The 27,465-nt window shown below is 36.6% G+C and overlaps 2 protein-coding genes across 5 annotated transcripts in view; one reads left to right on the forward strand and one right to left on the reverse strand.

The window, feature by feature from the left end:
- LOC137396418 (motile sperm domain-containing protein 2-like) overlaps positions 1-341 on the reverse strand; it is a 44,111-nt gene extending 43,770 nt beyond the window's left edge. For 3 of the 4 annotated variants that reach the window (XM_068082692.1, XM_068082690.1, XM_068082689.1), the window contains exon 1: positions 232-341. In XM_068082692.1, coding sequence (XP_067938793.1) covers positions 232-273 — 42 coding nt within the window. In that variant the 5' untranslated portion in view covers positions 274-341. The remainder of the gene's footprint in view (positions 1-231) is intronic. The other variant, XM_068082693.1, reaches the window with a different exon arrangement.
- A 2,703-nt stretch (positions 342-3,044) lies between these two features.
- On the forward strand, positions 3,045-14,676 carry LOC137396327 (zinc transporter ZIP9-like). Its single transcript, XM_068082551.1, has 7 exons — positions 3,045-3,229; positions 5,329-5,458; positions 8,831-9,133; positions 11,083-11,157; positions 12,007-12,092; positions 12,707-12,841; positions 13,871-14,676. The coding sequence occupies exons 1-7, from the start codon at positions 3,134-3,136 to the stop codon at positions 14,120-14,122; spliced, it is 1,077 nt and encodes a 358-aa protein (XP_067938652.1). The 5' UTR covers positions 3,045-3,133; the 3' UTR covers positions 14,123-14,676.
- The last annotated feature ends 12,789 nt before the right edge of the window (positions 14,677-27,465 follow it).

Consider the following 27,465-nt stretch of genomic DNA (forward strand, 5'->3'; position numbering starts at 1 on the left):
AAAACTACGTCAGTTTTCTATAACATTGTTTGCTTTGACCATTAACACCTTCATGATGATTTAGATCATTTTCGCAGCGAATAAACTTTGTGCGTTCATGGAATAGAAGCTGGCCTTAATACTTCAACGGAAAACTTGGCCTGAATCATTAAATTTTTTAATATAAGTAAACTAAACATATAAATTCAGTAACATGTTAGAAATTGATAGATTTACGTGTACAAAGCCTACCAGAATTTCTTCATCTGTTAGGTCTTCTGCAGCAGCTGCCATGACGAGCGGCAGTGGCTATGCGTATTACTTTCGCTTTCCAAAGTTCAAACCATAAAGTCAATTCGTAAGCGGACAAGCCCATAGAGGTATAGGCTCGTAGTACTCGTGTTCGTTAGGTCTAAAATTATACAGTAATAAGCTGGCAATTATATTATGCAGCGATATAAAAATCGTTTCTATGGGACAGTGCCAACGATTACATTTTCCTGACCGATTGAATGATACAGAATGATATTGAATGAATAGCCATCACGCCCTTGATGCCGAGTCTGACGTTTCGATTCAGTAAAGTTTGGTAGCCTAAGAAACTAACAAAATTCATTTTAGTTGGAACTAAGCGACTCAGCGCGTTGTACGGTTTCCTGTAAATGTGGCTACGAATACAGTCCAATTACGCTACTCCTTTCTCTGATACCTATACACCGTAGCGTTAGTGTAAATATTGTTATTACCTCGTTCGTAACAGACTTTGGTGGTATGCCTTTGGATGCTTTTAAATACCGCATATTTCGAGTACTTAGAGTTAAGCCATTTCAGTCTAACTAAACGTTAGAAAAACTTTAATGGTTTGGATATTCCTTTGACGAAAAGAAATGTTTTCAACCATTTTTTCTAACTTATACAAAGCTTTTTGTAGTCATATGTGTATTAGTCATGGCTATAGTTCTAGATGTTTTGTAAACTGGTTACAGTTTATCTTAGCTTTTTTCTTTTCACGTGCCATAGTGGAATAAAAATCTAATTTGATTTGCTAAAACAGAGCTTCAAAAATGTAAATAATGACGGTTTCTTATGTTTCGTTTTTGTGTAACCGTTCTGACACAGCGATGGCCTTTGGTCTGGTTATGTATGGAGCGATACCAACAATTGACAAATCTATACAGATAGATTGTTCATCATAAGAATGTTGCAATAAAATAGTTATACAGAAATGTAGACACATCAAAACTGCAATGTTTCAAGCTACAAAAACCTTCAGAAGTCATACATCGACCGATATCTTTAGGCACACCTTTACCAAATTGGTGCAGTTTTAATATGTATGATTATCCTTAGTAGTACAAACTCATCAACTAACTGATAGGTTATTAATGGTGGAGAACAAGCTATCAACATTTACTATTTTTCGGTACTGTATTATAGACATTTGATTTATAAAGTCTTATGCAAAAATCATTATGCATCTCTTATCAAAAAGGTAAGGTTTTGTTGTTGAAGTTTAAAATTTACAATATCAAGGCAACATCTGTAAGAGAAGATAACCCATGTTTCGTAAGTTGTGAGTGTTCTATTAAATTTACCACCTCACTCCCACTAGGCCCATATAAAAAATTCTATTAAACGCATTCAGGTTTACGACGATAATTTATGTAGCTAACAAGATTAAGTAATATAGTGACATTTTACGGCAAAGAATAGTTATGGTTATAGTGATTTTTGTTCAGCGGTAGAAAATGGATGATAGATGATAATTCCGAATAATATTCTTCAGTAATGTCTTTAGAGTGAATCAAGGTTGAGTTGCCAAAAATCGAGGACCATCAATTGATTTTAGGACTAGTCTTAAATGCCACAGAACCGGACAGCTGATTGGCTCATTATTGGTTTTAGAACTCTCAGTTCACACTAGCCAAATGACTTCACGACTGAACTAACCCATTATCTAAGGCCAGCCTAGGTTGAGTGATACTCCAGATACTAACCAGATAGACACTCGTCTGACTTTTCTCCGCTGAAACTCATCCTGTATGTGTGCAGGTTATGTAACTCAATTGTTGTAGGGTAGTTGAAATTTGCCATCCTGATTGGACGGTTTATTTCAGCTCACTGGTTTTTTGTATGTTCATTTTTTCACTATTCTGGTGTATCCCTAGACATCAGAGTGATGCAAACGTAGATGGTTAATGTGTCTTAAACTTACAGTTACGCTTACAAAAAGCAAAATATGTGTAGCATTTGATAATTCAACAACATCCTTTGCATGAAGCTGTTGCCTCCAACATTCTCAGACCAAGTATTATTGCGCAATAACAATAAATAAATATTGTAGGATTATGGGAAATTTGCAGTGTGCTAAGCAGAGCGAGTTACCCAATGTTTCCTTTTTATTTTAAGCTTTGTTTTTTGCTATCTTTGCGAATGTTGACTCGGGATTATTTTAACTCTGTTTGTACACCAGTACATCAAACTGATGGGACCAAGGTCACACTAAGCAAATGAACGACAATGACATTGCTAGTAGGAAAACAAATCACAATATATTGTGATGCACATCTTTAGTAAATGTGAAACAAAAAGGTAACTTAACAATTTTGTTATTCTTGTGTTCAAGTATCATTCTGAAATTAGAGGAGGTTTTAGGTGCTTGAAGTAGATAGATAATTTTTAAGGGTAATGATAGCCACATACTACTAAAACTCACTTATTGTCACTGCAACTTTTGGTGTTTCTAAATGGACTAATGCTGTTAATAATATCTAAAAGGGAACACAGTTAGAAAAGGGTCAGATAGAGATAAAGTGCTCCATTTTACAGATAATTTTCAGTGAAACATGGAACATGTTTAATCGTAAAAACCAGTAATGAGATAGTGAAAATTAGCAAACCGAAACCTATAATGAGGTAGGAGGAAATTAACAATCAACTTTTGATAAGATAGTGGGAAGCTAACATAATATTGTGTGATTAAGATATTTTTAGTATACTAATATGGGTCTAGGATAACAATAGGTGACCAATATATGTCAACGCATTATAGTTGATGACTTGCCTGTACTTAACATATAGCTGAAAGTAAACTCTCATGGATAGAGCAAAAGTTCAGAAGACTTGATGATCAACTAACCAAATAGCCTGCAGGATGGATGACTGGCTGGTTGTGATCTCACTCTCGGTGGCAATGCTTGTTGGTTGCTATTTGGCTGGATGCATTCCCTTGGCCTTTTCTTTTTCAGAGGTGAGACCATTGATAGTTGTCCTTGGCCTGATTTTCTAGGGATGAAATAGTAAAAATCTTTTTTTTAAATCATAAATATTCTTTTCTTTCAGTCTGTTGCAATAATAAGAAAATATAAAACCAAATTATTGGTTTTGTTTTAATACCTTGTTAGTTTCCTTTAGTTCTTAAAACTTATTGTGATTTTTAATATAATAGAGACCATTTTTTTCAATAGAAAGTCATGTTAGTTTGCAACCATGGCAACACAGTATTTCACAGTGATTATCTTTTCAAGGTGGTGTGCTCACTCCTTAGGGTCATGTGAATACTCCTTAAAGAATGATTATAGCAAAAGGTCTACATACGCATATAAAAAATAGACTGAAATTCTTTATGGTATACAAAATTTTAAAGATATATTTGGTTGATTTTACTGGAAAAAGTAAACATTTTACTAAACCTTGATTTTAGCTGTTGTGTGCATGGGCCTTAACTGTCATTACATTCATTCCTTGAAGCTTGTTTTTAAAAAATAAGCCACAAAATGTGGTGCATTTTATGAGTAGCCTGTGCGTCATATATCGCCAAACCGTACAAGTGTCATGAGTAGCCTGTGCGTCGTATATCGCCAAACCGTACAAGTGTCATGTGTAGCCTGTGCGTCCTATATCGCCAAACCGTACAAGTGTCATGGGTAGCCTGTGCATCGTATATCGCCAAACCGTACAAGTGTTAGTTATCTAAACGCTGAGACTAGATGCCAAAGTAAAATTCACCATAGGAATGTTATTTACATGGTAAATCTTTACCATGCTACGAAATCTACTTGGAAGTCTTAAAACTCGCCCAGGTGTTTCACTGCCCCTTTCTCTTCCTCTCTCTCTCTCCCCCTCTTTCTCTCCCCCCCCCCTTCTTTCTCTTCCCCTCTCTTTCTCCCCCTCTCTCTCCCCCTCTCTCTCCCCCCTCTCTCTCTCCCCTTTTCTCTCTCCCTCTCTTTCACCCTCTCTCTCACCCCCTCTCTCCTCCTCTGTCTCTCCCCCTCTCTTTCTTTTTCTTCTCTCTTTCTGTCGCTCCTCTCTCTTTCTCTCGCACCTCTCTCTTTCTCTCGCACCTCTCTCTTTATCTCCTTCCTCTTTATCTCCTCCTTCTTTCTCTCTATGTACAGAGGCTGTAGAGTATATATTGCCTCATCTGACGTTCCATGTTCAACCGTTCCTCAATTTTTTTACGAGTATCCAATTGCATACAACATACAGGTTAGTACTTGCCTTTAGCGAGTAGAATTCTGTAAAATGTTCATAGATTTGTCTTATATTTTAAACAGTTTTAGTAGAACTTCTTCGAAGGTCTAGACATTGTTTGTTATCTAAAGTAATGAAAATGACTCGATGCTATTGCACATATTATCACACTAACCTTAGGTTTGCCTAAAACTTTTCGAACAATTTGAAGGTAGGCGTGAAAGAGACACTACTTATGTGATTCGTTGTCTAAGCAACTAGTACAGCAATTCTATATACGTTTTCATCTCCAAACCTCTACGACTGATGAGGGCAATCTCACACCCCCTGGTTTAGAGCTAAACAAAAAGGGTTCAAAACATAATAAAAAACAGATATATTCAGAATATATGAAAACAACATGTTACGTATTGGAAGGTCATTCTAAGAAGAGTCTAACATGTTTAACTGGCAGCAACATAAAAAACAGCTCATTTCATGATCTTTAACTTTTTTTGCCTCTTCTCTGATATTATCTGATTGAAATGTGGTTTCTTGTGGGCAAGTGAAACGCACATATTATTTTCAAGATTGATGGCATTACGATATTTATTTTTGATCTATAAAAGAGAGGAAAGTCAGGCAGGTTGTTGCGACGATAAATACACTTTTTTCATCCTCACGATTGATTTCTGCACCCCCGCCAACGACATCGCACACCCTTAATCAGGAAGCCTTGAACTAGTAACTACTATGTGTTAAAGCTGATGCTTAAAATATTACTTATTCAATATTATAATAGCCTGCAGATTTCTTTTTCAGTGAGCCGATGTAACTAATTCTAAAAGCTAAAATATTTTGTTTTCGTTAGTAAGTGGTATATGACTATTTACACAGGACAAGCTTAAGCTGCTGACAATATTTGGAGCTGGCCTGCTAGTTGGTACAGCATTAGCTATTATCATACCCGAAGGGATAAATGCCATCTATTCTGATATCACTCCTCATACGCATTCTAAGCATGGAGGTACGTTGACTTACATCACTCCTTATACACATTCTAAGCATGGAGGTACATTGACTTACATCACTCCTTATACGCATTCTAAGCATGGAGGTACGTTAACTTACATCACTCCTCATACACATTCTAAGCATGGAGGTACATTGACTTACATCACTCCTTATACACATTCTAAGCATGGAGGTACATTGACTTACATCACTCCTTATACACATTCTAAGCATGGAGGTACATTGACTTACATCACTCCTTTTACGCATTCTAAGCATGGAGGTACGTTAACTTACATCACTCCTTATGAACATTCTAAGCATGGAGGTACATTGACTTACATCACTCCTTATACACGTTCTATGCATGGAGGTACATTGACTTACATCACTCCTCATACACATTCTAAGCACGGAGGTACATTGACTGACATCACTCCTTATACACATTCTAAGCATGGAGGTACATTGACTTACATCACTCCTTATATACATTCTAAGCATGGAGGTACATTGACTTACATCACTCCTTGTACGCATTCTAAGCATGGAGGTACATTGACTTATATCACTCCTTATACACATTCTAAGCATGGAGGTACATTGACTTACATCACTCCTTATACACATTCTAAGCATGGAGGTATGTTGACTTACATCACTCCTTATACACATTCTAAGCATGGAGGTACATTGACTTACATCACTCCTTATATACATTCTAAGCATGGAGGTACATTGACTTACATCACTCCTTATACGCATTCTAAGCATGGAGGTACATTGACTTATATCACTCCTTATACACATTCTAAGCATGGAGGTACATTGACTTACATCACTCCTTATACGCATTCTAAGCATGGAGGTACATTGACTTATATCACTCCTTATACACATTCTAAGCATGGAGGTACATTGACTTACATCACTCCTTATACGCATTCTAAGCATGGAGGTACATTGACTTATATCACTCCTTATACACATTCTAAGCATGGAGGTACATTGACTTACATCACTCCTTATACACATTCTAAGCATGGAGGTACATTGACTTACATCACTCCTTATACGCATTCTAAGCATGGAGGTACATTGACTTACATGGTGCACTATATGCTTTCATGCCGAGGAATAATAGTTAATGAATTGCCGCAATAAATTAAATCCAGTGGTGTGCGAAGTATTTTAGACTTTGTTGTTTGGGTTTGCGATAAATTTTTTCCTCATCTTTTTTTCACATTCCATGGTTATTTTTTTCGAGTATATTTTTCAGCCCCTCGTGAACCTCTCTCTAGTGACATGGATATCATTGATACCTTTTAGTTATCTGATAAATTAAAGACTCGGCAACTGATGGTCTTGTGTATGCCACTAATAGGTTTTACGGATTTCTTAATTTTAAACCATGATTTGGAGTTGCACTGCTTCATGAGAAAACAATTTACATGCAAACAAAGTATTTTTGACTTATTTGTTTTTAAGTACTGATTAAAAGATAATTTAAATTTTATTCGTTTTAGGCCTAAAAATATTTGTCAATCCTGTTTGAGTTTCCTAGAAATATCTCTCCATTCTGTTTCCTTTCCCTAGAAATATTTCTCCGTTCTGCTTGGCTTCCCTAGAAATATTTCTCCGTTCTGTTTGGCTTCCCTAGAAATATTTCTCGTTCTGATTGGCTTCCGTAGGAATATTTTTTCATTCTGATTGGCTTCTCTAAGAACATTTCTCCATTCGGATTCGTTTCCATAGAAATATTTCTCCATTCTGAGTCATTTTTATATAAATATTTTTCGATTCTGATTGGTTTCCTTCCCTATTAATAATTCTCTTTTCTGATCGGCTATCCTAGGAATATTTCTCCATTCTTATTGAATACTTGAGTTGTACAATAGCATTAATTACAGAGTTACATTTTGACTAACAGTATGATTTCTATGAAAGGTCTTCTCTGCAGTTATTTATCATGCATTGTTGCTGCTAATTTTAATTTGTTCGGTAATAACAGCCCCTTGATACTATTACTTACTATATTTCTATATATAGTAATATATATGTTATTTCTCTTATATCTACATTTCTTTTTTTTCAGTCAATTTTATTTTCCTGTGCTTCGTTTTTTGCATTGTTAGAGTTTTTCACCTTTTCACAATAAAGGTCATAGCTAGCTGAAAAACTGATTTCCAGAGCTAGTCTTTTGGACAATGTGGTTTTCCCCAAATTGATGCAGCTTGTCTTATGGATCTGCCCAGTTACACAGTTAATTGAAATCGGAAATCGCTTCCTCTTTTGTCAGAAGTCAAGGTGATTCTCTGGTTTTTTCACCAAACCCGACTATTGGTTAATCAGCGTTGTATAAGATTCCATCTACTTCAATTACTGGTCACTTTGTTGTCTTCTGGCAGAGTCACGTTCTGTCATGAATGTTAGCTGGTCAGGTTGGTAATCGAGCACAAGATTTCATTCCTCATCTTTTCTTGCAGCTCAATTATATGTAACGCTTATTTAGACTCCATGGGACTAAAGTTTACTTAAGAAATCTAAACTTGCTCTCACAATGCCATTCGCTTGAGAGAACCTTCATTAGTTCTGTCTCGCTAACACACATCGATGTGTCCATCTAACCTAGTTTGTGACACCACTTGTTTTCATCGTATGTCTGTTGCTGTTATAGTCTGGAGGTAAGGCTGTGTGGCATGTTGGAAGAATCCAACAGTAAAACTTTGATAGTAAACATACACTATGTTTCCATTGCGCGGAAGATGCGGTTTTGGAGTTGTGCACACTTTGAGCTACCCTGTGATAAGTGTGTCAATGGGCATTAGCATGTTGTGGGTTAACGTGGGTGCTTTGTTAAACGAGATGAGGAATTTTATGCCAGAGGTCGTGGCGGTGCACACCTGTCTCGCTTAGCAATGCACTTTTAAAATAGTCATTACTCAAGTTTGAAAAATGTTTAAAATGGAATACCTGTGTGCGGCATTTTCTTGTGTATCATTCGCAAGTGCCGGTTCCATCTTTTGCAAACATGAAAAATTCGATAAAAAATAGTAACAAAACTTACAGGTTTTTGCCGTTTCCATCTCGTGGATGACCCAAACTTGCGGATTAATCGCATCAGGAAATAGCGATTGAGAGGAGCTGACTGGATATAGGGAAGTGAGGCTGGATGGTATACCATGTATAATTTAGACCAAGCACTTTAACAAACTGTGAATAGAGAGATGTGGTTTAATGGTGAGGGCCTGTATCAACTGTAAAATATTCTGGGCGAATATTGTACCATTGAATTCCCTAGATGCGGAGTTTTTCAATTTAGGGTCATCCCAGTTCGACTATTGTACTGGTTCCCCATTTATATGTCATGCTTTTGCATTTACAGCAGAGGAAGTAGAGATCGCTTTGCCACCAGTAGAAACCGTTGTCAACCGAAAACTGCGGCAGTTGGCTAAATCAGATGATCTGCCAGCTGTGGCAAAGGCACCAGTTTCTAAGCTACATGATGAGCCAGTGAACCATGAACATAAGGGGCATGATGATCACCTTGAACTTGATAAAAAGCAGGGGGAGCATCACCATGGGGAAGAGCACAAGTCTATAGGAGTATCCCTTGTAGCCGGTTTTGTGTTCATGCTTGTTATAGACCAGATAGGAGGAGGCCACTCCCACGGCTCAGGTGCTGCTGGTATGTTTGTTAATAGCTGTTCCTTCTACATTTGCTGTTTTTAGAAATTTCAGTCATGCTTTTGGAGAATATGGCGGGGATTAATCACTGGGATCATGTTGTATTCAGAGCAATCTACTGTCTGTTCACAATTACCTTTTACTTTAGAATGGCTCGATAGTTTTGTTTTGTACAAGTCTTGCATTCCCATATCTTCACATTGAATATTCACAAGGAATGGAGTGCTTTGAATACTCTGCGTGCATCAATAAACTTTGTTTCTATAGATTTCATATCTACATGTAGGAGCGATCTTGTGGCTAATAGGACAACTTGGCTATTGGATTGGTCAATGTTAGTGGAGACCCAGTTATATGTTTAGTAATTTTCAATAGAGTTATTATCATGGAAATTTATAATAGTTGGTGAAACACTAAATCTGCTCACTATAGGGTTGGAAAAGGAAAGATTTTTAGAAAAAATTAGATTTTTATTTGAATCGATTTTTTTGAAATTCGATTTGAATTGGATTCCTTTTTCCATTTCTGCTCATGCAAATTGTCTGTGAATTGTATCGCGCATCAAAATTTTGGTGAAGTCACTTTTCAGTGTTAGTGACTCACACGCTTTAGTTTGACTACTTCTTACATTTCTTGCATTCATCCACCATATAAAATTATAATGTGCAAACTACATGTAAGTTAGTGGAGTAGAGCTGCTAGCAATTTTACACATAGTGCGAATAAAAGCCAAAGGCATAAAAAACAATGAAATATTTGAGCACATTATTTCCTTGATTTGATCGATACAGTTGATCATAGAAAGTATAAATACCAGCTTGCCGGTTTTATAGTACTGGTCCAGTTTTTGATTTTCGGTTGTAGCTGGTTGGTTTGTAGATCTTGTCTAAAGGTTGGTACGCACTATATCGCAGTACATCGGCTGTAATTACACAATACTTCTGTGATTGTTTGTGATAACGTTGTTCACATTATCACAAACCTATCCGCGTCTATTCAATTATTCTAATTATACAATGCAGTCGCTGAAATGATGACACACTAGTCTCCGTAGTAACTATTATGATGGGAAATATAGATCATGCAACACAAACGTGACACCCAATCACAAATGTCAAAGCATGCACATTGCACAGACTGTCATGAAGCACTTTAAAGTATTGGAAAAATTTGACAGCTGCAATGTTTTCCGACATATCTGTGTTGCCTCGATGATGTCATTGGTTTGCAGGGTGCATAGTGTATGAATAATCACTGAGAAGACAACTCCGATATACTATGATAGAATGCGTACCTACCTGCCTTTAAGATGGTTATCAAAACCCTCATTATTGTGTGGAGTCGCTTTGTTTCAAAATGAGCTAAATAATTTGCCATAAATGGCCTAACGTGGTTTGTTAACTGTTAGCATCATAACATGGCTTTATTTACAACTATTTACAACTAGTTAAAAAATCGAGTTCTTTGTGGGTTTTCTATCGAATTTCTTGATGTTCTGACCACATGGTACGTGAAATTGTTGAACAAATTGACAGAAAATGGCAGTTCGGCTGCAGAGACCTCCAGTAGTGTCTTCCCAATAACATGACCGCCATGCCTGGGCTAACATTGTTTCCATATGATTGGCTCGATGCTTATAGCAAGTCTCGGTAAATGCTAGACTGCAGTTTACCATCTCTCTAGAGTCTAGACAGCTGTCAACTGTATCTAGCTAAGCTTTGAATGATCCCAGTCTAGTTACAGCTGTCACATATGTATGACGCAAACAGTTGTCATCCATGGCTGAATAAATTCTACCTTAGAACATATTAGAACATGGATTTTAGAACCTGAGCTTGAAACAAACGATAAATGCTAGTAAAGAGTTTAGCTTTATAATAATGTCCTTTTATTGTTGTCTGAGGAGAAAGCAGTAGAATTTATACTACTGAGTCCATCGATTATTTATAGATTCGGAGTCCAATGGTGTCCATCATTCAAGAAATAAAGTAACTGCCACTCTTGGTCTATGCGTGCACGCAGCAGGTATATACATGTAGTTTTACTATAATCTTTGGATTATACTTGTTGTACGAAACTTTTTAAGAGTTTAGCATATAATTAACAGCAAGCCTGACGATGCCCGTAATTTTTTTATTATCAATCAGATGCCCGTAGGTGGGTGGTGCTCAGGAACCAGATGGAGTTTTAAAATCAAACATTTTTAGCAACCTGGCGGTAGGCACGGAGCACAGGCATTTGAAGTTTTAATGGAATCGACCAAAAAATAGCCAAACGCGAACTAGCGGACACGCACACTGACATAATGGGATTTATTAATATAAATTAACATAGTCTGGTCCTTCCCTCAACTCGTTAGTTTTTTAATTTGTTAGCTGGCAACAAGAACTCTTGAATAGTCAGAAAAAATGATTTTCTTATGTCCTCATTTTGTGGAGTCGCTTTGTTTCAAAACGAACTATATTTTAACTTTTCTTTGTTTTCATTTCAATTTTTTTGCATCTTCACTTATATGAAATTTTAAAAAATTAGTGAATTTCAAGCTTCATAACTGAAAATGCCTTTGGGGATTGAAAATTGGTGAGTCGCGGCAATTGTAAGCAAAGGCTTGAAGATAGTTGGTAGTATACTTACACTGTAAGTCACCTAATCAAAGATTTCAACTTGCACGACTTGCTCTTCAGGATGCTGTTTTTACAGCTTTTGTAGTGTGTACTTTTCAAATGTTTGTGTTGTCTATACTAGCACCTTAGAGATCTTCAGAGTACCTGAGAGATATTTACAAACTATTGCCTTGTATATTCATATTTATCATAGCTATAAAACTGCATAACATTTTGATGACTTTCTCATCTATAGCCTTATTTCTTGCAGCTGATGGTATAGCTCTAGGGGCTGCGACTAGCGTCTCACACACTGGTCTCACTGTCGTGGTATTTGTAGCAATAATGTTACATAAGGTTGGTATTATGCTCATTTTATCGTTTGACGCTAGGCAATTTTTCAGCCAGTAAATACTTCAACTTCTAAAATTCATTTAAACTTGCTTGTCAGTGACTTATTAGACCGCATTTCAAGAAGCACCTGGTGAGGAGTGTCATTTTCATAAAAGACTATCATGTTGTTCTACACCAGTGCGAAAATTCATTGCTATCATGTTCTCTTGTCATTTTTATACAGGAACGTTTCCTAATTTTTTTATGAGTAACATTTCTGTCTTTTCATAAATAAATATATTTTAAATAATACTACAGTCTGTAAATTAATTGTCACTATTTATAGCCTTTTGTCCTGTCATCACTGCGGTGATGACTTGTATTGTCATTGCTCAATTGTTGGTCATAATAGTAGTAATAATAATATTATTAGTAGGCATACGCTTATTGACATAATTAAAAGTTAGTTTCTAATTGAATGATGCAGGTGAGTTTGTTTCGAAGTTACATTCTGATAAAATAAAGATAATATGATAAAAAATAACATCAAATGTCCCTCAAAGCAATCTGTAGAAAGTGTTAAGATTTTGGGCCAAACTTGTTTGGCCATTTTGCATTGTTATGTTGTTATAATTTAGGCTCCTGCGGCATTTGGCCTCGTCTCATTTCTATTGCATGATGGACTAGATAGAGGACGAATAAGAAAGCACCTTCTTCTATTCTCAGCTGCTGCGCCTATAGGAGCCATCATTACTTTTGCGGTATTGAACCATGTGAGTAGCGTGATGACTGATCATTTCCTAGTTTTTTAGTAGAGACAATCCCTGACTCCTCTTAATCTTAGTCTACTAATATCCATCATTTTAGTTTCCTTAGTTCTATAGTGTACCAGCATTCAGAAGGTCGACGCTCGCCATTTCTTTCATTTTTAACACAAATTCCTTCATGACAAAAAATCTATGAACACGTATATTGAGCGCAATTGTCCTCAGTGCATGGGAAGACGAATTCTGAAGTTTCTAATCAGATAGATTGGGGCACATTTATACGAAAAATGAAAGTTCTAAGATTGCTGATTGAGACCAGCATTGGTTAAGTAGGACTGTTTTTGCACATTATAGAAGGCGTAGTGAGTCTGTTCTTATAATCCTTCCATCACTTGTTAATGTCACGAAATATCACTCTTATTACGCGCAAGATTATTCTTCAACTTCTGAATGCGTTTGGGCGGCACAAGTGCTAGACTGTCGGTTTCCCAATTTAGAGTTTCAAAGGTTTCAGACTCGTAGAAAGCAGTATTTTATAAAGCACTTTAATTTCCCCCATATCATTTCTTCAGTGCAACGATTTCATGCAAGATTACAAAGCGAGAGTGTTATAATATAAAATATATTATTGATCATCCTCATTCTCTAACTTACCTAGTGATGACGAACTTCTGTGTTGTTAATCAGAATCCCTGATAGCATGTGATCCTACAATGGTGTTAGGGTAAATTCCTTGTTTACTCTGTATGCAGATCGCATCTGTTTTGCAAAATTGTACTCTGCAATTCTTAGACATAAAGTTGGTAGTACACGGATGAGTAAGTTTTTTTTAAAAACAGTTCTTGTAGAGAAATAAACAACTGCATGGTGATTGACAATTTATAAACATGTCATGAGTTAGTCTTATAGTTTTTTGTATTGTAAGTTTCATTGTTTCTGCTATCGTGTTGATAAAAACTTGCCTCTATCGTTTCAAGCCATTACTCCATCCTTAAAATCTTTTCTCATATCTCATTCCTGTTTTATGCATTGTAGCAAAGCAAGGAGGCTTTGGCATACTACAACGCGACAGGCATCGCAATGCTCTTTAGCGCTGGTACATTCCTCTACGTGGCCACTGTTCACATATTGCCTGAGGTCTCTAGCAAGACGAGTCGCACTACGGCCAGTGACGGTAGTGTGATCGTACGGGAACATAAGGGCTTCACTAAACTGGAGCTTTTGGCAATAATTATAGGCTCACTGCTGCCTGTAGGTATATCACTCGGGCACGGTCATAGTCATTGACGATATCTACTCCATTACTGTTTCCATTCTCTAAATGTTACAAGGTGTTTTATCAACTGAAGTCTTTCTATTTATCCGAATTATTTGAAAATGGATGTACATGCATGTACTAAATTTGTAGTTTTATACTTGAAAGATGTTTGCTAATGTCGGAGGCATAATATTAGCTCCTACACTTATTATTTTACACTAGAAAAAATTGTTTTACTATAGACTATCTCCTTGTAGGTATCACTTTGATGCTGTATCACTGAAAATCGTCAAATATTCAGTTTGTTTTAAAAATGGTAAACATAGGATTTTGCTATGCATGAAAAAGCCATGCTTAGACACTAACAATCTGCTGTAGCTACACATGTATGTACTACGTACACTGTAACATTGATTGTCTAGTTCTGTTTTAATAGTATTGTTTCCTATTTAAAACCAGCTCAAGAAAGTGGCCTGTTATTCTGTGTAGACAGGCTATTGGAATGAGCTGAGATTGTGATAGTCATTTTTACAAAACTATCATTGAGTGAAAACTACGTAAGATAAATGATCCCGTCATCAGACTCTGTATCGGAACTATTTTGTGATGTTTTTACTTGCTACGTTCACTACATCTAGTTAAATAAGTAATAAATTCCTAGAGAGTAGTCGTGGCCTAATGGTCTAGACCCACTGATCTGCAAACAACAGGTTGAGGGTTCATTTCCCAACAAAAACTACCGGTGATGACAGGAATGGCATCCAACCTTTAAGTTACTCTGTGCAATTGGGCGTGTCTCTGATCGTTGAGGTTTGTTTGGCACTGGACTCAGACAAGTCTAGCCAAGATGACAGAGACATTGTTTGTGTAAAAATGGCTCTTAAAAACAAGCACAGCGTCTGCTTGCAGTAAAATAAGTAGACATCACATTTAATCTTGGAAGATTTGCTTACACAAATAAGAAAAGTCTAGGACAATTTGGTGTCATGAACCATTGCAAAGAACATGCCACTGACTTGATATGAATCTTATAAAAAGTTTTTCATTTACACAATTTACCACCGTGGCCTGGTGGTCTCGACCACCTGTCCTGCTAACAACAGGTTGGGGTTCTATTCCCAACAAAAGCTACTGGTGGTGACAGGAATAACATCCAACCTTATATTGTTCTCTACATCTGGGCATGTTTTCGGTCATGGTTCTCTTGCCACTGGACTCAGACATGTCTAGCCAAGATCACAAAACCATTGTTTGTCCAAATAGCGCTTAAAAATACGTCCAGCTTCTGCAGACACCATCCTCAATCGTAGAGGGATTGCTTCATACCCGTATATAAAACTGTAAAAAAGATAGAAGTGGATATGATTTGCACAGGGTATTTCAGACTGGTAGGGCAGTAGTCATATCCTGAGTGTAGTTTCTCTCAGTGAGGTGAAATTTAATTATGCTTGTGACAGCTTGTCGCCCCTAAAATTCATTCACAAGGCAGAATCTGTAAAGAACATAGGTTTTCACATAAAAACCTTCTTGGATACATAATCCAGTAAACTAAAGCGATTCTGTGATAATATCTGATAACCACCATAGATTAAAACTAAAAAAGCTATGAATTGTTGCACACAAATCATAAGCCATCAGGGCTTTATTTGCCACCCTCTCCTATCCCCATTCTCTCTTTTCCCTTTCTCCAAAGAAGAAGTGAGAAGGGGAAAAGAGAGAAGAGGGAAAGGAGAGGGGGGCAAATAGCCCACCCCCTCGAAGCGCCAGACCCTGGCTAGGTGAATAGACTAATATCTTGCTGAACTAAACATGACTAAATATGATGAGTATGCAAGTATGTCTTAAGTCAAAAATGAGACAGAATGATTATTTTACAGCTGGCTATGTAGCTGGCTAGGTCACCAAAGCTAAGTGTAATGATTGTTTCACTCGCATCGTGGATGTTACTAACTATGATGTAAACCAAGCAACGAATTCCTTAATCACAGTTTAGAATCGTGGTGGCTTGACTTTGTCTTCGCCTGTGGTGATGGAGGTTTGCAACCAGTGAGAAAGCGACGAGAGTGTTGCTTAGTAGGGCTGGACTGGTGAAAACTTTCCCAGGCTAGCACTAATTGCCACCATGGAGAAGTTGCTGAGATTCAACATCATGCTATTGTTTAAGGGTAATCATCAAGCTAGTAGCCTAGCTCGTGAGATAGCAAAGAGATATATTTCGATTCGAGCGCATTATGAAGCTAAGAATAGAGCTGGCACGGGTAGCTCGTCTGGTCTTGACCCACCGGGTCAGAGGTGCTCGGGTCAGGCCACCTGACCCTCGGGTCTTCCTTTACAAAGACACAGGTAGGTTTATGGCTAAACAACAGTGGTTGTATATCGCTTTTTAAGTGCGATTGAAATTGAGTCGCATATGGTCCTAGAGCGGAAGGACAAGGCGAAATAAAACAAGGTGAGTCAAGACTATATTTTTACGTCTGCGACAATAGTCTTTGGACTATAGGTTTCACAACGTTTTTTGGCAAGAAATAATAAATGTATCGATGGTCTGGGAGTTCATGAAGAAGCCAGTCACGAAAGGAAAATACCAAGTTATTTGTACAATATGCAAAAGCAAGTTAAAGGTTGACTTGCAACAAAATTCACATTACAGTTATTTGGTATCATAAGATTCACCATGTCTTACTCTGTTGTGTTGTAGATGCCAAACACTCTGCTGTGTTGTAGGTGTGAAATATGTGGAAATGTGATTACAAGCTCTTAAACGCTAAAAAAACGAACAGTTAATCGTAGCCACACGAGACCGTCGTAGTTTGGATTCTCTTTCCAAAACAGCTCAAATGGGCTGTAGTTGTTACAGGATGGTTTCTGTTTACACTTTCAAGCAACCTCATTCGTCGAAATATTTTCACAAATATACTTCACGCATTCAATAAAACCATGTCTATTGTTCTTACGCGTCTGTTTTATCGTCATCATAATGCTGTCACTTTTAGCACTGATATCTTATAACTTACCGTAAAAATTCGTTAAACTTTTTAACCTTAGCTCGAAGGAGTACATATCATTGTCTAATAATTATGATGAGCCTGTTGGTCACCTGTGATAATCGAAAAGTGCTGCAAAAATTATTTCCAAAGTATTGGGTCACGTGATCAGATTACGACTTCACGATTGAATAATGCCAAAACAAAACTGTAAAGTAGTGAGCATCTATATTTGATACGGGGTATTCGGTAAAACCCGGAGTGTTTGTCATAAACTAGTGCTACGATAAGTTTTATATTGAGCTTTTTATTGGCTTTTCAATTCACGCGAGATCATCACGTGACAAGACGATAACCAAACTGTAATGACTACGTCAGATAAATAAACAGATTCCAATCTACGGCGGCTTTTCGTTTTTGAGCTTTTAAGAGCTTGTAATCACATTTCCACGTATTTGGCACCTACAACACAACAGAGTAAGACATGGTGAATCTTTTGATACCAAATAACTGTAATGTGAATTTTGTTGCAAGTCAACCTTTATGCTACAAAGAAGGGTCCACCTCAATACTATTGAGGCATTTACAATGAGGGCATCTTGAGGAACTTAAAAGCGCGTCTAAGAACCTTCAATCCAGCAAATTTATTTTATTTTTAGTCTCTTTCACTAATACCAGAAGTTTTAGGGAAGTGATAGATTTTTGCTTTTCACTATGCTGGGTTATCTATTTCTATATTTGTAAAGTATTTCTTAACTAATCTCTTGTTGATTATAATAGCAGTTGGAAGTAAAATCTGTAATAAAAACACTAGCCAAATCATGCCATTAATCTATCACCTATTGAATAGCATTGATCTACCAATGTCTAGCCATAAATTGTAGATTGAATTTATAAACCAAGCCACAAAATATAATGATTGGTGTGATAATGGTTTCTTTTATCTTAGTTTATTGATGTAACAACATTAGCCTGTAATAGAACTATCTCTTAACCGTGAATGAATAAAAAATCGCGCGCCGTGCTGACCCCGTCCAACCCAATCTTGGCCTTCTTTGCTGACCCTGAGTCTGGTCCGACCCTGCATTTCTTGATCTCGTTCCAGCTCTAGCTAAGAAAGCCATTGATTCCATTTCCCTGATCAGATCAAAACTGCACAGGCTTATCATATTTAGTCATGTTTAGTTCAGCATGATATTAGTCTATTCACCTAGCCAGGGTCTGGCGCTTTGAGTGGGTGGGCTATTTGCCCCCCTCTCCTTTCCCTCTTCTCTCTTTTCCCCTTCTCACTTCTTCTTTGGAGAAGGGGAAAAGAGAGAATGGGGAAAGGAGAGGGTGGCAAATAAAGCCCTGATGGCTCATGATTTGTGTGCAACATTTCATAGCTTTTATACTTTTAATCTATGGTGGTTATCAGATATTATCACAGAATCGCTTTGGTTTACTGGATTATGTATCCAAGAAGGTTTTAATGTGAAAATATATGTGATTTTGTCATCTTCTCCTGATGAGCTGCATTGTTAATAACAGTGCAGTCAAGCATGAGGTACAATACAATGACGTTATGTCGTGCTATTTAAGTCTGACAGGCTTTTTTCCTATTGGCCCATCTAGGTTTATATATCTATGGTAAAGAAGCAGTGAGGGCATCCACACGCCACAAATATTTCTCTTTGGATGCAATGCTATAATAAAATTTGCATTTGTAGCGTTTGCCTTATTTCAAATAAATGAAGACTGGTTTATTATGAGCAAATCAATCCAGCCGAAAAATGAGCTGCATTAGAAAGATAGAGGGGTGAGGGTTGTCCTATTGGGAATAACATGTACAGTGCATTCAAATACATACCTATTCTCAGTATTTAGGACCAGCTCTTGGCTGAAGTTTGGCAGGATGTTTGTGATAGTTGTCAAGGTAAAAACCTGGTCATCACCACACATAAACCAGTCATTCTGTCTCCAAGTGACGAATAGCTCTATAAATGCTTTAAGGTGCCCATAAGCTAGGCACACCAAAATGTTCAAGTCAAAGGCTATTGCGATATTGCCTGTTATATTATTATACTGTCTGTTATAGCCACCAAATTCCTGTATACGCTGTTTGGTGTGATGACATTGTCAGACAAAGCAAATGTGTTGAACCGAAGCGGCAACATCGGTTAGATTCCTAGCTGAACTGATTACAAGCTGTTTATTTAATACACATTTTAATGAGGTGTGCGAAGTGGTTATTAAACTGTTGAATATTGCATGATGATGTATTCAAAATTTTATTACAACACTAGAACTAACATAACTACGTGATCAGCAGTTTAATGCAAATGCTGACTTTGAATCTCAAAGTCCTTATTTTCTGGATTTTTTCAAATTGATCAAACGCACAATGACAAACATGCGATGATCAAAACAGGGTGAATAAAACATACTATGAATACAAAAACGCTGAACTTATCAAACAAGATTGCGCTATAATGTACAGTTCAACCTCTGCTTTTGAAACATTCAGATCTTGAAAAAATCTTGAGTTTGGTAAAAGAACAAAATTTTTTGTTGCAAATACCAAACAGAAATTCAAAATTCGTATACCTTTGAGATGAGCCAAAAAATCCAATGGTGTGACTTGGTTGCCCATTGATCTTGAGTTGTTAACCATTTGTTTGAGTTTTGGAAATACTGACTAAATTTTGTGTGGTCTGTTAACTTCTAATCTTACCTCATAAGAAGGTAAACGCAAGTAGTAAAGCTGGTGGTGGCAAGAGTAGTGAGTAAAATAATCGAGTTTAAAAAACTTTCTAACAAAAATTGAATTAGTTAGCTAAGGAGTTTGGTATTGTGAATTGACTATTAGTTCTACCATAAAACTAGGACTCTCTTAAAACGAGTGACTTTGCTGAAGGATTGACTGTGTTTAGCCAAATTACTCCACGAATATCAGCGGATGTGGAGGAACCTGTGTGTATTCTCATGAATGAGCAACAGTTACTTGGGGTTAGTGTTAGCAAAGATGGAAAAACAAAACTACTGCGTGAAGATTTGACAAAAGAGTCTCTTGCCTGGTAGGTGTGATTTCAGAACAAGAAGAGGTTTACAGGATTGCCATGAAAAGGCCGAACTTTTTATAAAATATGTTGAAGAGGAGCTTAAAGTTAATGGAGAATGACTTGTCCAGAAATTTTTACTTGTTTCATCACACATCCGTTTCGAACTTGAGAGTTTTCAATTTTTTAAGAGATTTAAATCTTTTAGATTTTTTGCAAAAAAAAATGCTGTGAGTGCCCTACATCACACATGAAAGCCGCTGTACCACTCCAGGCTGAGTATTCCACAGTATATACTACTCTATTAGTAGTGTTTATGAGAAATTCAGCCAACTGTACATACATGTAGTACCTTGTTTTAATTAAAGGTTGACTTGCAACAAAATTCACATTACAGTTATTTGGTATCAAAAGATTCACCATGTCTTACTCTGTTGTGTTGTAGGTGCCAAATATGTGGGAATGTGATTACAAGCCCTTAAAAGCTAAAAAACGAACAGTTAATCGCAGCCACACGAGACCGCCATAGTTTGGATTCTCTTTCCAAAACGGCTCAAATGTGACGTAGCTGTGGTAGATGGTTTCTGTTTACACTTTCATGCAACCTTATTCGTCGAAATATTTTCACAAATATACTTCACGCATTCAATAAAACCATGTCTATTGTTCTTACGCGTGTTTTATCATCATTGTAATGCTGTCACTTTTAACACTGATATCTTATAACTTACCGTAAAAATTTGTTCACTTTTTTAACCTTAGCTCGAAGGAGTACATATCATTGTCTGATAAACATGACGAGCCTGTTGGTCACCTGTGATAATCAAAAAATGCTGCAAAAAATTAATTACGAAGTATGGGTCACATGATCAGATTACGACTAGACAATTAGACCAAACCGAAACAAAACTGTAAAGTAGCGAGTATCTATATTTGATACGGGGTCTTCGGTGAAACCCAAAGTGTTTGTCATAAACTAGTGCTACGATAAGTTTTATATTGAGCTTTTTATTGGCCTTTCAATACATGTGAGAACATCCCGTGACAAGACGATAACCAAACTGTAATGTCTACGTCAGATAAATAAACAGATTTCAATCTACGGCGACATTTTGTTTTTGAGCTTTTAATCGCATTTCCACATATTTTGCACCTACAACACAACAGAGTAAGACATGGTGAATCTTTTGATACCAAATAACTGTAATGTGAATTTTGTTGCAAGTCAACCTTCAAGGTAGGCCTACAGTTAATAATGTAAAGCAATAGTTGCGAACAACTGCTCCTAGTAAAATTACTCTACTCTCCCCTGGGCAGTTACCCCCCAATTGTTCCCACAGGATAACTGCCTCTTTGTAAATAGCAAATTTTACAAATAATTTTTATTTTTTGGTTCAAAGTGCAATAATCAAGAGCCAGCGCAAACAAGAGTTACCACTGATCAAAAGTTGTCTTTTAGTTTTGGAGTGGGATAAAATTATTTGCATTACTCGCAATGAGTTAAATCAACGTGTAGTTATCACTCTAGGGGGAGATAACTCTATGGTTAAATCAACCTTCTGCAATGAATTGTGATCAAAAACCGAAGATAAATTGCATCTATATATATAATTCTCAAACTTTAAGTGTTTCCTGTCAATCGCTGTGTCCATCTATAGATAATAAAATCTCGGATTGAAGAATCCGTATCGCCGAATATTTCTTCTTAGAACCTTCCATACCCTAAGGCGTTACGCTAACCCATTGAACTATGCAAGATTGATGGATTCATTGGGCGATATGACTCGTTATGTCAGTTGAAATAGCATGGCGACCCTGCATTACGTTACAGCTCTACGTCAGTAAAGCTTGCTCTCACATCTCTCATTAGTAAGTTTGACAATTGGGATACTAGCTTACTCAAATTAGTCAGTGGTAATGTGTCAGATTAATTAATGGCAAGTGGAAGGCAACTGCATTACCTGAAAACTGTTTATTATCTGTTTTTAATACCCGTGCAACGCCAACCATTCGGCAGTTAGAATATATTTAGTATTGTTCTACTATAAAGAGCCTATCAACAGAGCTAAATGTTCTTCTACAGTTGAGAGTTGTATATTACTACTAGCTGTGCCTTCCAGCGTTGTTCGGGTGTTAAAAATCAGCTTATAAACTATGTAAATTAGTAAGCTTGCTAACTCTAAGCTAGTAATTTCAGTAAGCTAGTTAATAGGCGCTAGGTTTCTAATGATAGCAGGCCATGATGTTAGGTCAGCATTGTTGTCCAGCTACAGCTATTCTAATAATAGTTACAGCCAAATGACAGCCAGACCTACTTTGAGAAATATATATTAATATGAAAATATGATTAAAGCAAAAAATAATTTTTGAGAGAAAAAATGACTGATGGTAAAGTTTGCTATTATGAAAATTGATCAGAGCAAGAGTTATGCTCTCATGTCCTTAATCAAATTTTCTCTCAAATGTGCTTTTGGACAGCAAGCTGCACAATGTCCTCTCCATTTCTTAGATATATAAACTTAGTCCCTACTCTTAAAGTTCATTCAGCAGATGCTTTTGCGCAGGCCTGTATTCACTGGTTGCAAGTTGGGGCGGCTAATGTTCGGCGATTAGTTATGAACACCTGGGGGTGTTGAGGGGGTGGTGTAAGCCCCCAACTGGTTTTTCTCATGTAGGGCCTCAGCCGGGCCTCTCATGTGAAGTTTTTAAAAAATTTATCAGAAAACATCAACATTTTTCTATTTTTTGAGATTGGTTTTGTTTTAGGTAAATGACGAGACATTTTAAAATTGACATAGGCAAAATTTGACCGCAGTTAAAACGCTCAGAAAAAAGACATCTTTTTCTTTTGAGCGTTTTAGCAAAGATCAATTTTGCCGATTTTATTTTAAGTTCATACGGAGGTTTCCACGCTTTCGGTGGGACATGGCCAAGCAGATGTTTGGTGAAACTTGATATTTTGCAAACCTTTATAAAGGTCGTTAACAAGAATATTTTGCCACTGATGATGATAATAATGACGCCTAAGAACTACTAAAAGTTGATGTTTGTCTCTATGGCTTGGAATAAAGTGATATTGAAGTGAATTTTTGCGCTTGCCTTTCATTAATATAGTGACTTACGGCACTTACGATTACTACTAAGTGGGTTCTGGTTACAAGTAGTCTTACACCGAATGAGTATTAGCTCTCATGCACAACTATAATTGTTGCAAGATGACTCGTGAATGAGTATGGCTCTTTATTTCACAAGCTAAAGCTGCACAGAGATTAATTAATGTTCAAATAATCCACAAATGTCCATATATAGTAATCCACAAATGTCCATATATAGTAATCCACAAATGTCCATATATAGTAATCCACAAATGTCCATATATAATAATCCACAAATGTCCCTATATAATAATCTACAAATGTCCCTATATAGTACTCCACAAATGTCCATATATAGTACTCCACAAATGTCCATATATAGTACTCCACAAATGTCCATATATAGTAATCCACAAATGTTCATATATAGTAATCTACAAATGTTCATATATAGTAATCTACAAATGTCCATATATAATAATCTACAAATGTCCATATATAATAATCTACAAATGTCCATATATAATAATCCACAAATGTCCATATATAATAATCCACAAATGTCCATATATAATAATCCACAAATGTTCATATATAGTAATCCACAAATGTTCATATATAGTAATCCACAAATGTTCATATATAGTAATCCACAAATGTCCATATATAGTAATCCACAAATGTTCATATATAGTAATCCACAAATGTCCATATATAGTCTCGTCGCTTGTAGACAGTATCTGGTGCTCTGTACTCTTTGTTCTTCCGTCTCACTAGTGTATCTTCCTTCGTTACTTATTCTTACCCATTCTGGTCTACGATGCTTTACATATCCTTATATACAGTGTTATGTGATAGTCCATTGGCTTTCCATGAAAGCTGGCTTGCATATTACTATGCTAATCCCATGGTAGCTTGATGCATGTGGCTATTACAAATAGTTGAGTTTAGCAAATCCATCACAATATTCTACAGCGATAAAAACCGTCTCCATAGCCATTGGCCAAACAACTTTTCAAATAAATGATGTTGAGGTCGAGTTATCTGAAGCAATTTATCATTGCAAGGGAACGGACCAAACAAATCCGTTCGAGTTAACCATGTGTTTGAGATGAAATGTTACATTTTATTCGAGGGCGAGTTATGCGAGTTTGACTGCACTTAGCCACGGAAAGTTCCTAAAAGTTTGGGACAGCTCAGCCGGCCAGCCGCCCCAGAGAATACGGGCCTGCTTTTGCGTGATTTGAATTTATCTCTCTGGTGTAATTACTTTTTTACACTAGTTTGACATCAGTGCTCTGCATAGACCTATTAACTGTACTATATAACTATACTATAGTTGATAGGTCTATAATGGTGCTCTGGCATAGGCTTATTGATGACTCAACTAGTGGGCATCCATTGTGAGTTGGTGTTTCCATTAATATAAAAACTGTTACTTCGATAAATCTGCAAGTCATTGTTCAAGCAGGTAAGTTTTAAGGCAGGTAAAGCGATACCCAATGGTGAAGTCCTTGAAGAATGTCAGCTACTTCATAAAAGTTTGCTCAGGGAGAGTTGGTAAATGCCGACTTTGAAACATTGATAAAGGGCTTACCATCAGTGGAGATCATTTCTAGGTAACAAGATCTCATTGTAAAAAGAAGAAAAACTCCTGATGTTTTGTTGAAACTTCCAATTTCTACTGTCTGAATGGTAAAACTACCACTACAACTGTTGTAGTGGTTTTTAGCAATTTGTTTGTATCTTCTGGCAAATACCTTGTTATTTACATATTTTTGGGACACCTTAAAACAAGCCTAGCTATTGCTCTGTTGCCTAGCCCATTCTTAACATTTGGTCATACTCGAGCAGCATTTTTGTATTATAATAACAATAATATTAATAGCAATAATATTAATAACAATACTACTAATAACAATAATATTAATAATATTACATTTATAAAAATAATATTTGTTCAGTGGGCAAGATAATAATGGAATTCTATTACAGTAATTAACCATCCACTATAGCAAAGTTGAGAGTGGTTACGACGGCAGGGTTACGCTAGCGCCACCTGCCTGTCTATGTCAGATAAATAAGCAGATATGCTATGCCTATCATTGTGTGCATGTCTAGCTCTCTGATTACCTTAATTCCATGGTAGACCTAGGCTTGTGTGACAGCAAATTGATGCTAAAATTAGTTTTGCCACTGAATGACTTTAAATATTATCTATTTTTCTCAACAGTTAATGCTAGACAAGAACTAGTCAGAGTTTTAATGCTTTCAAATAAATATTAGAATCAGAAGTTTCTGGTGTAAGGATCAAAGTGTTTAGTAACTACACTCAACAATTCATTTTGATGATCGTCTTTGTTTATGCTTCATCACTGAGCAACACTCGGTTGCTGCAAGTCGGCGAGTGTCGTTGGTCTGCTTAGGGACTGTCTTTTACCAAAGCATTGCGAGTGAGATTATATTTCATCAGCCAAGTCCAAGCAAAAAATTAAAGGAGACTACTACTAGCGTTTACAATAGATTTTGTTGTGATATAAGGATGTGATGTTCATCATTTTATATAGTGCATCATGACAGTAATGAAGCTCAGCAGGCTAATGTGACTCATTGCTGTAAAAACGTCTGCCAATCCATGAGATGGCCATTCAAGTAATATAAGTTGCTATACAATCACTACTTAAAATTTACTGTTGGGCGAGAAAAGAAATACAATAATAGGAGTTGTGTTCTTTAGACAGGTTTAGGTGACTCCAGAGTTTCTCTGATATGTGAGGTCTCTGAGTTGACACTATCAACATCAATGATGAGCCCTAAAAAGTCAACTATATCTGACTAAAAGAGGGCTAACATGGTATCATTTTTGATTCAATCAACCTGACTCATATTGTCACCTGTTGAGGTCTTCTCACTGACAAAACTAAACACAAAATCATTATTCGAAAAAATACACTGAGAAAGTCATTTAGCGTCTTGACAATGTACTGCTGTCAAATATCATCAGCCTTCAGACATCTAAAATGCTTTGATCAAAAGTGTTATAAAGCAGCATATTTGTTAGTTTGTTTACAAAAAATATCAGCTGTTTCCCAATTAGAGAAGCTTAAGTTATTTTTATTTTGGCTCAATTATCAATAATCAATATTAATAAATCCTACTTTGTAATTGTGCATGTGCATACGTGTGTGTGCGCGGGTGTGTGCACGCGGGTGTGTTTGCGTGTGTGCACAAGGTGTGTTTGTGTATGTGTGCATGATCGTGTGCGCGTGTGTGTCTGTGCGCGTGCGTGCGAATGTGTGTCAGTTATTTTGCATAAATAATGTGCGTTTCCACAGTGTTTAGCAAATTTTAACCAAACTCTATACGCACATATACTCTATAGTTTTTGCCAAGTCACCAAAGATATTTGGCTTCAAAACGCCGTATTCATATGCCATATGAATCTGCCTTCTAAACGCCAACCTGATTGGAAACACAAAAATGCGCTTTCGCATGCATCAGGGGCAATTGCCTTCAATAAATCCATCATCGATTGCTGTTATGAAAGCAGTCTAGGAATTTGCACCGAAAATCTACAGGCCTAATAACAAACACAGACAAAATCTACCGACAAAAGACAAACAAAATCTACCGACAAATAACACTCAAGCTATTACATATGAAATATTGGTTGCTATTTCTGGTATAAATATATTTCTAAAATTGACAGACACTTATATTGGCGTGATTACGTACAAGGTTAGTAAGGATAATCTTTACAAAGGATAAAATGGTAGATGTGAATAGAAGTGTGTTTCTATTGGGAGGCACTAAACGCTTTTGCTTACTAGATTCATGCAATGAACACACAAGCTTTGCAAAGTTTCTGTGATTATTTTCTACAGTTATGAAACTTCTATATATACGCAGTGAAAGACAATCCAGATAGAATCAAATATGTACACTTTAACCTATCAAAGTTAAACCAGTTCAACGGTTTGATGTTTGACGCGTATGCAGTCATAGATCCATTTAACCAATTTTTTTTGTAGTAGTTTACAACCAGCCAATAAAAGGGGTGCTTGCTGAAAACACTTTTGTATACCTCTTGGTATATTGGAAAAATATGCTAACACATCAAGTCTGCTTATAGAAAGAGAACGCAATTCCCAATGATGTAACTGATCTAGAGATATTCCACTGTTTGGAGCCATCAAGATCTTAATTATTATTGGATAGCTGAAAAGCAAACCGGACATTCTAAATAGTAAAAATT

The sequence above is a fragment of the Watersipora subatra genome, chromosome 5, assembly GCF_963576615.1.
Source record: "Watersipora subatra chromosome 5, tzWatSuba1.1, whole genome shotgun sequence".
Lineage (NCBI taxonomy): Eukaryota > Metazoa > Bryozoa > Gymnolaemata > Cheilostomatida > Watersiporidae > Watersipora > Watersipora subatra.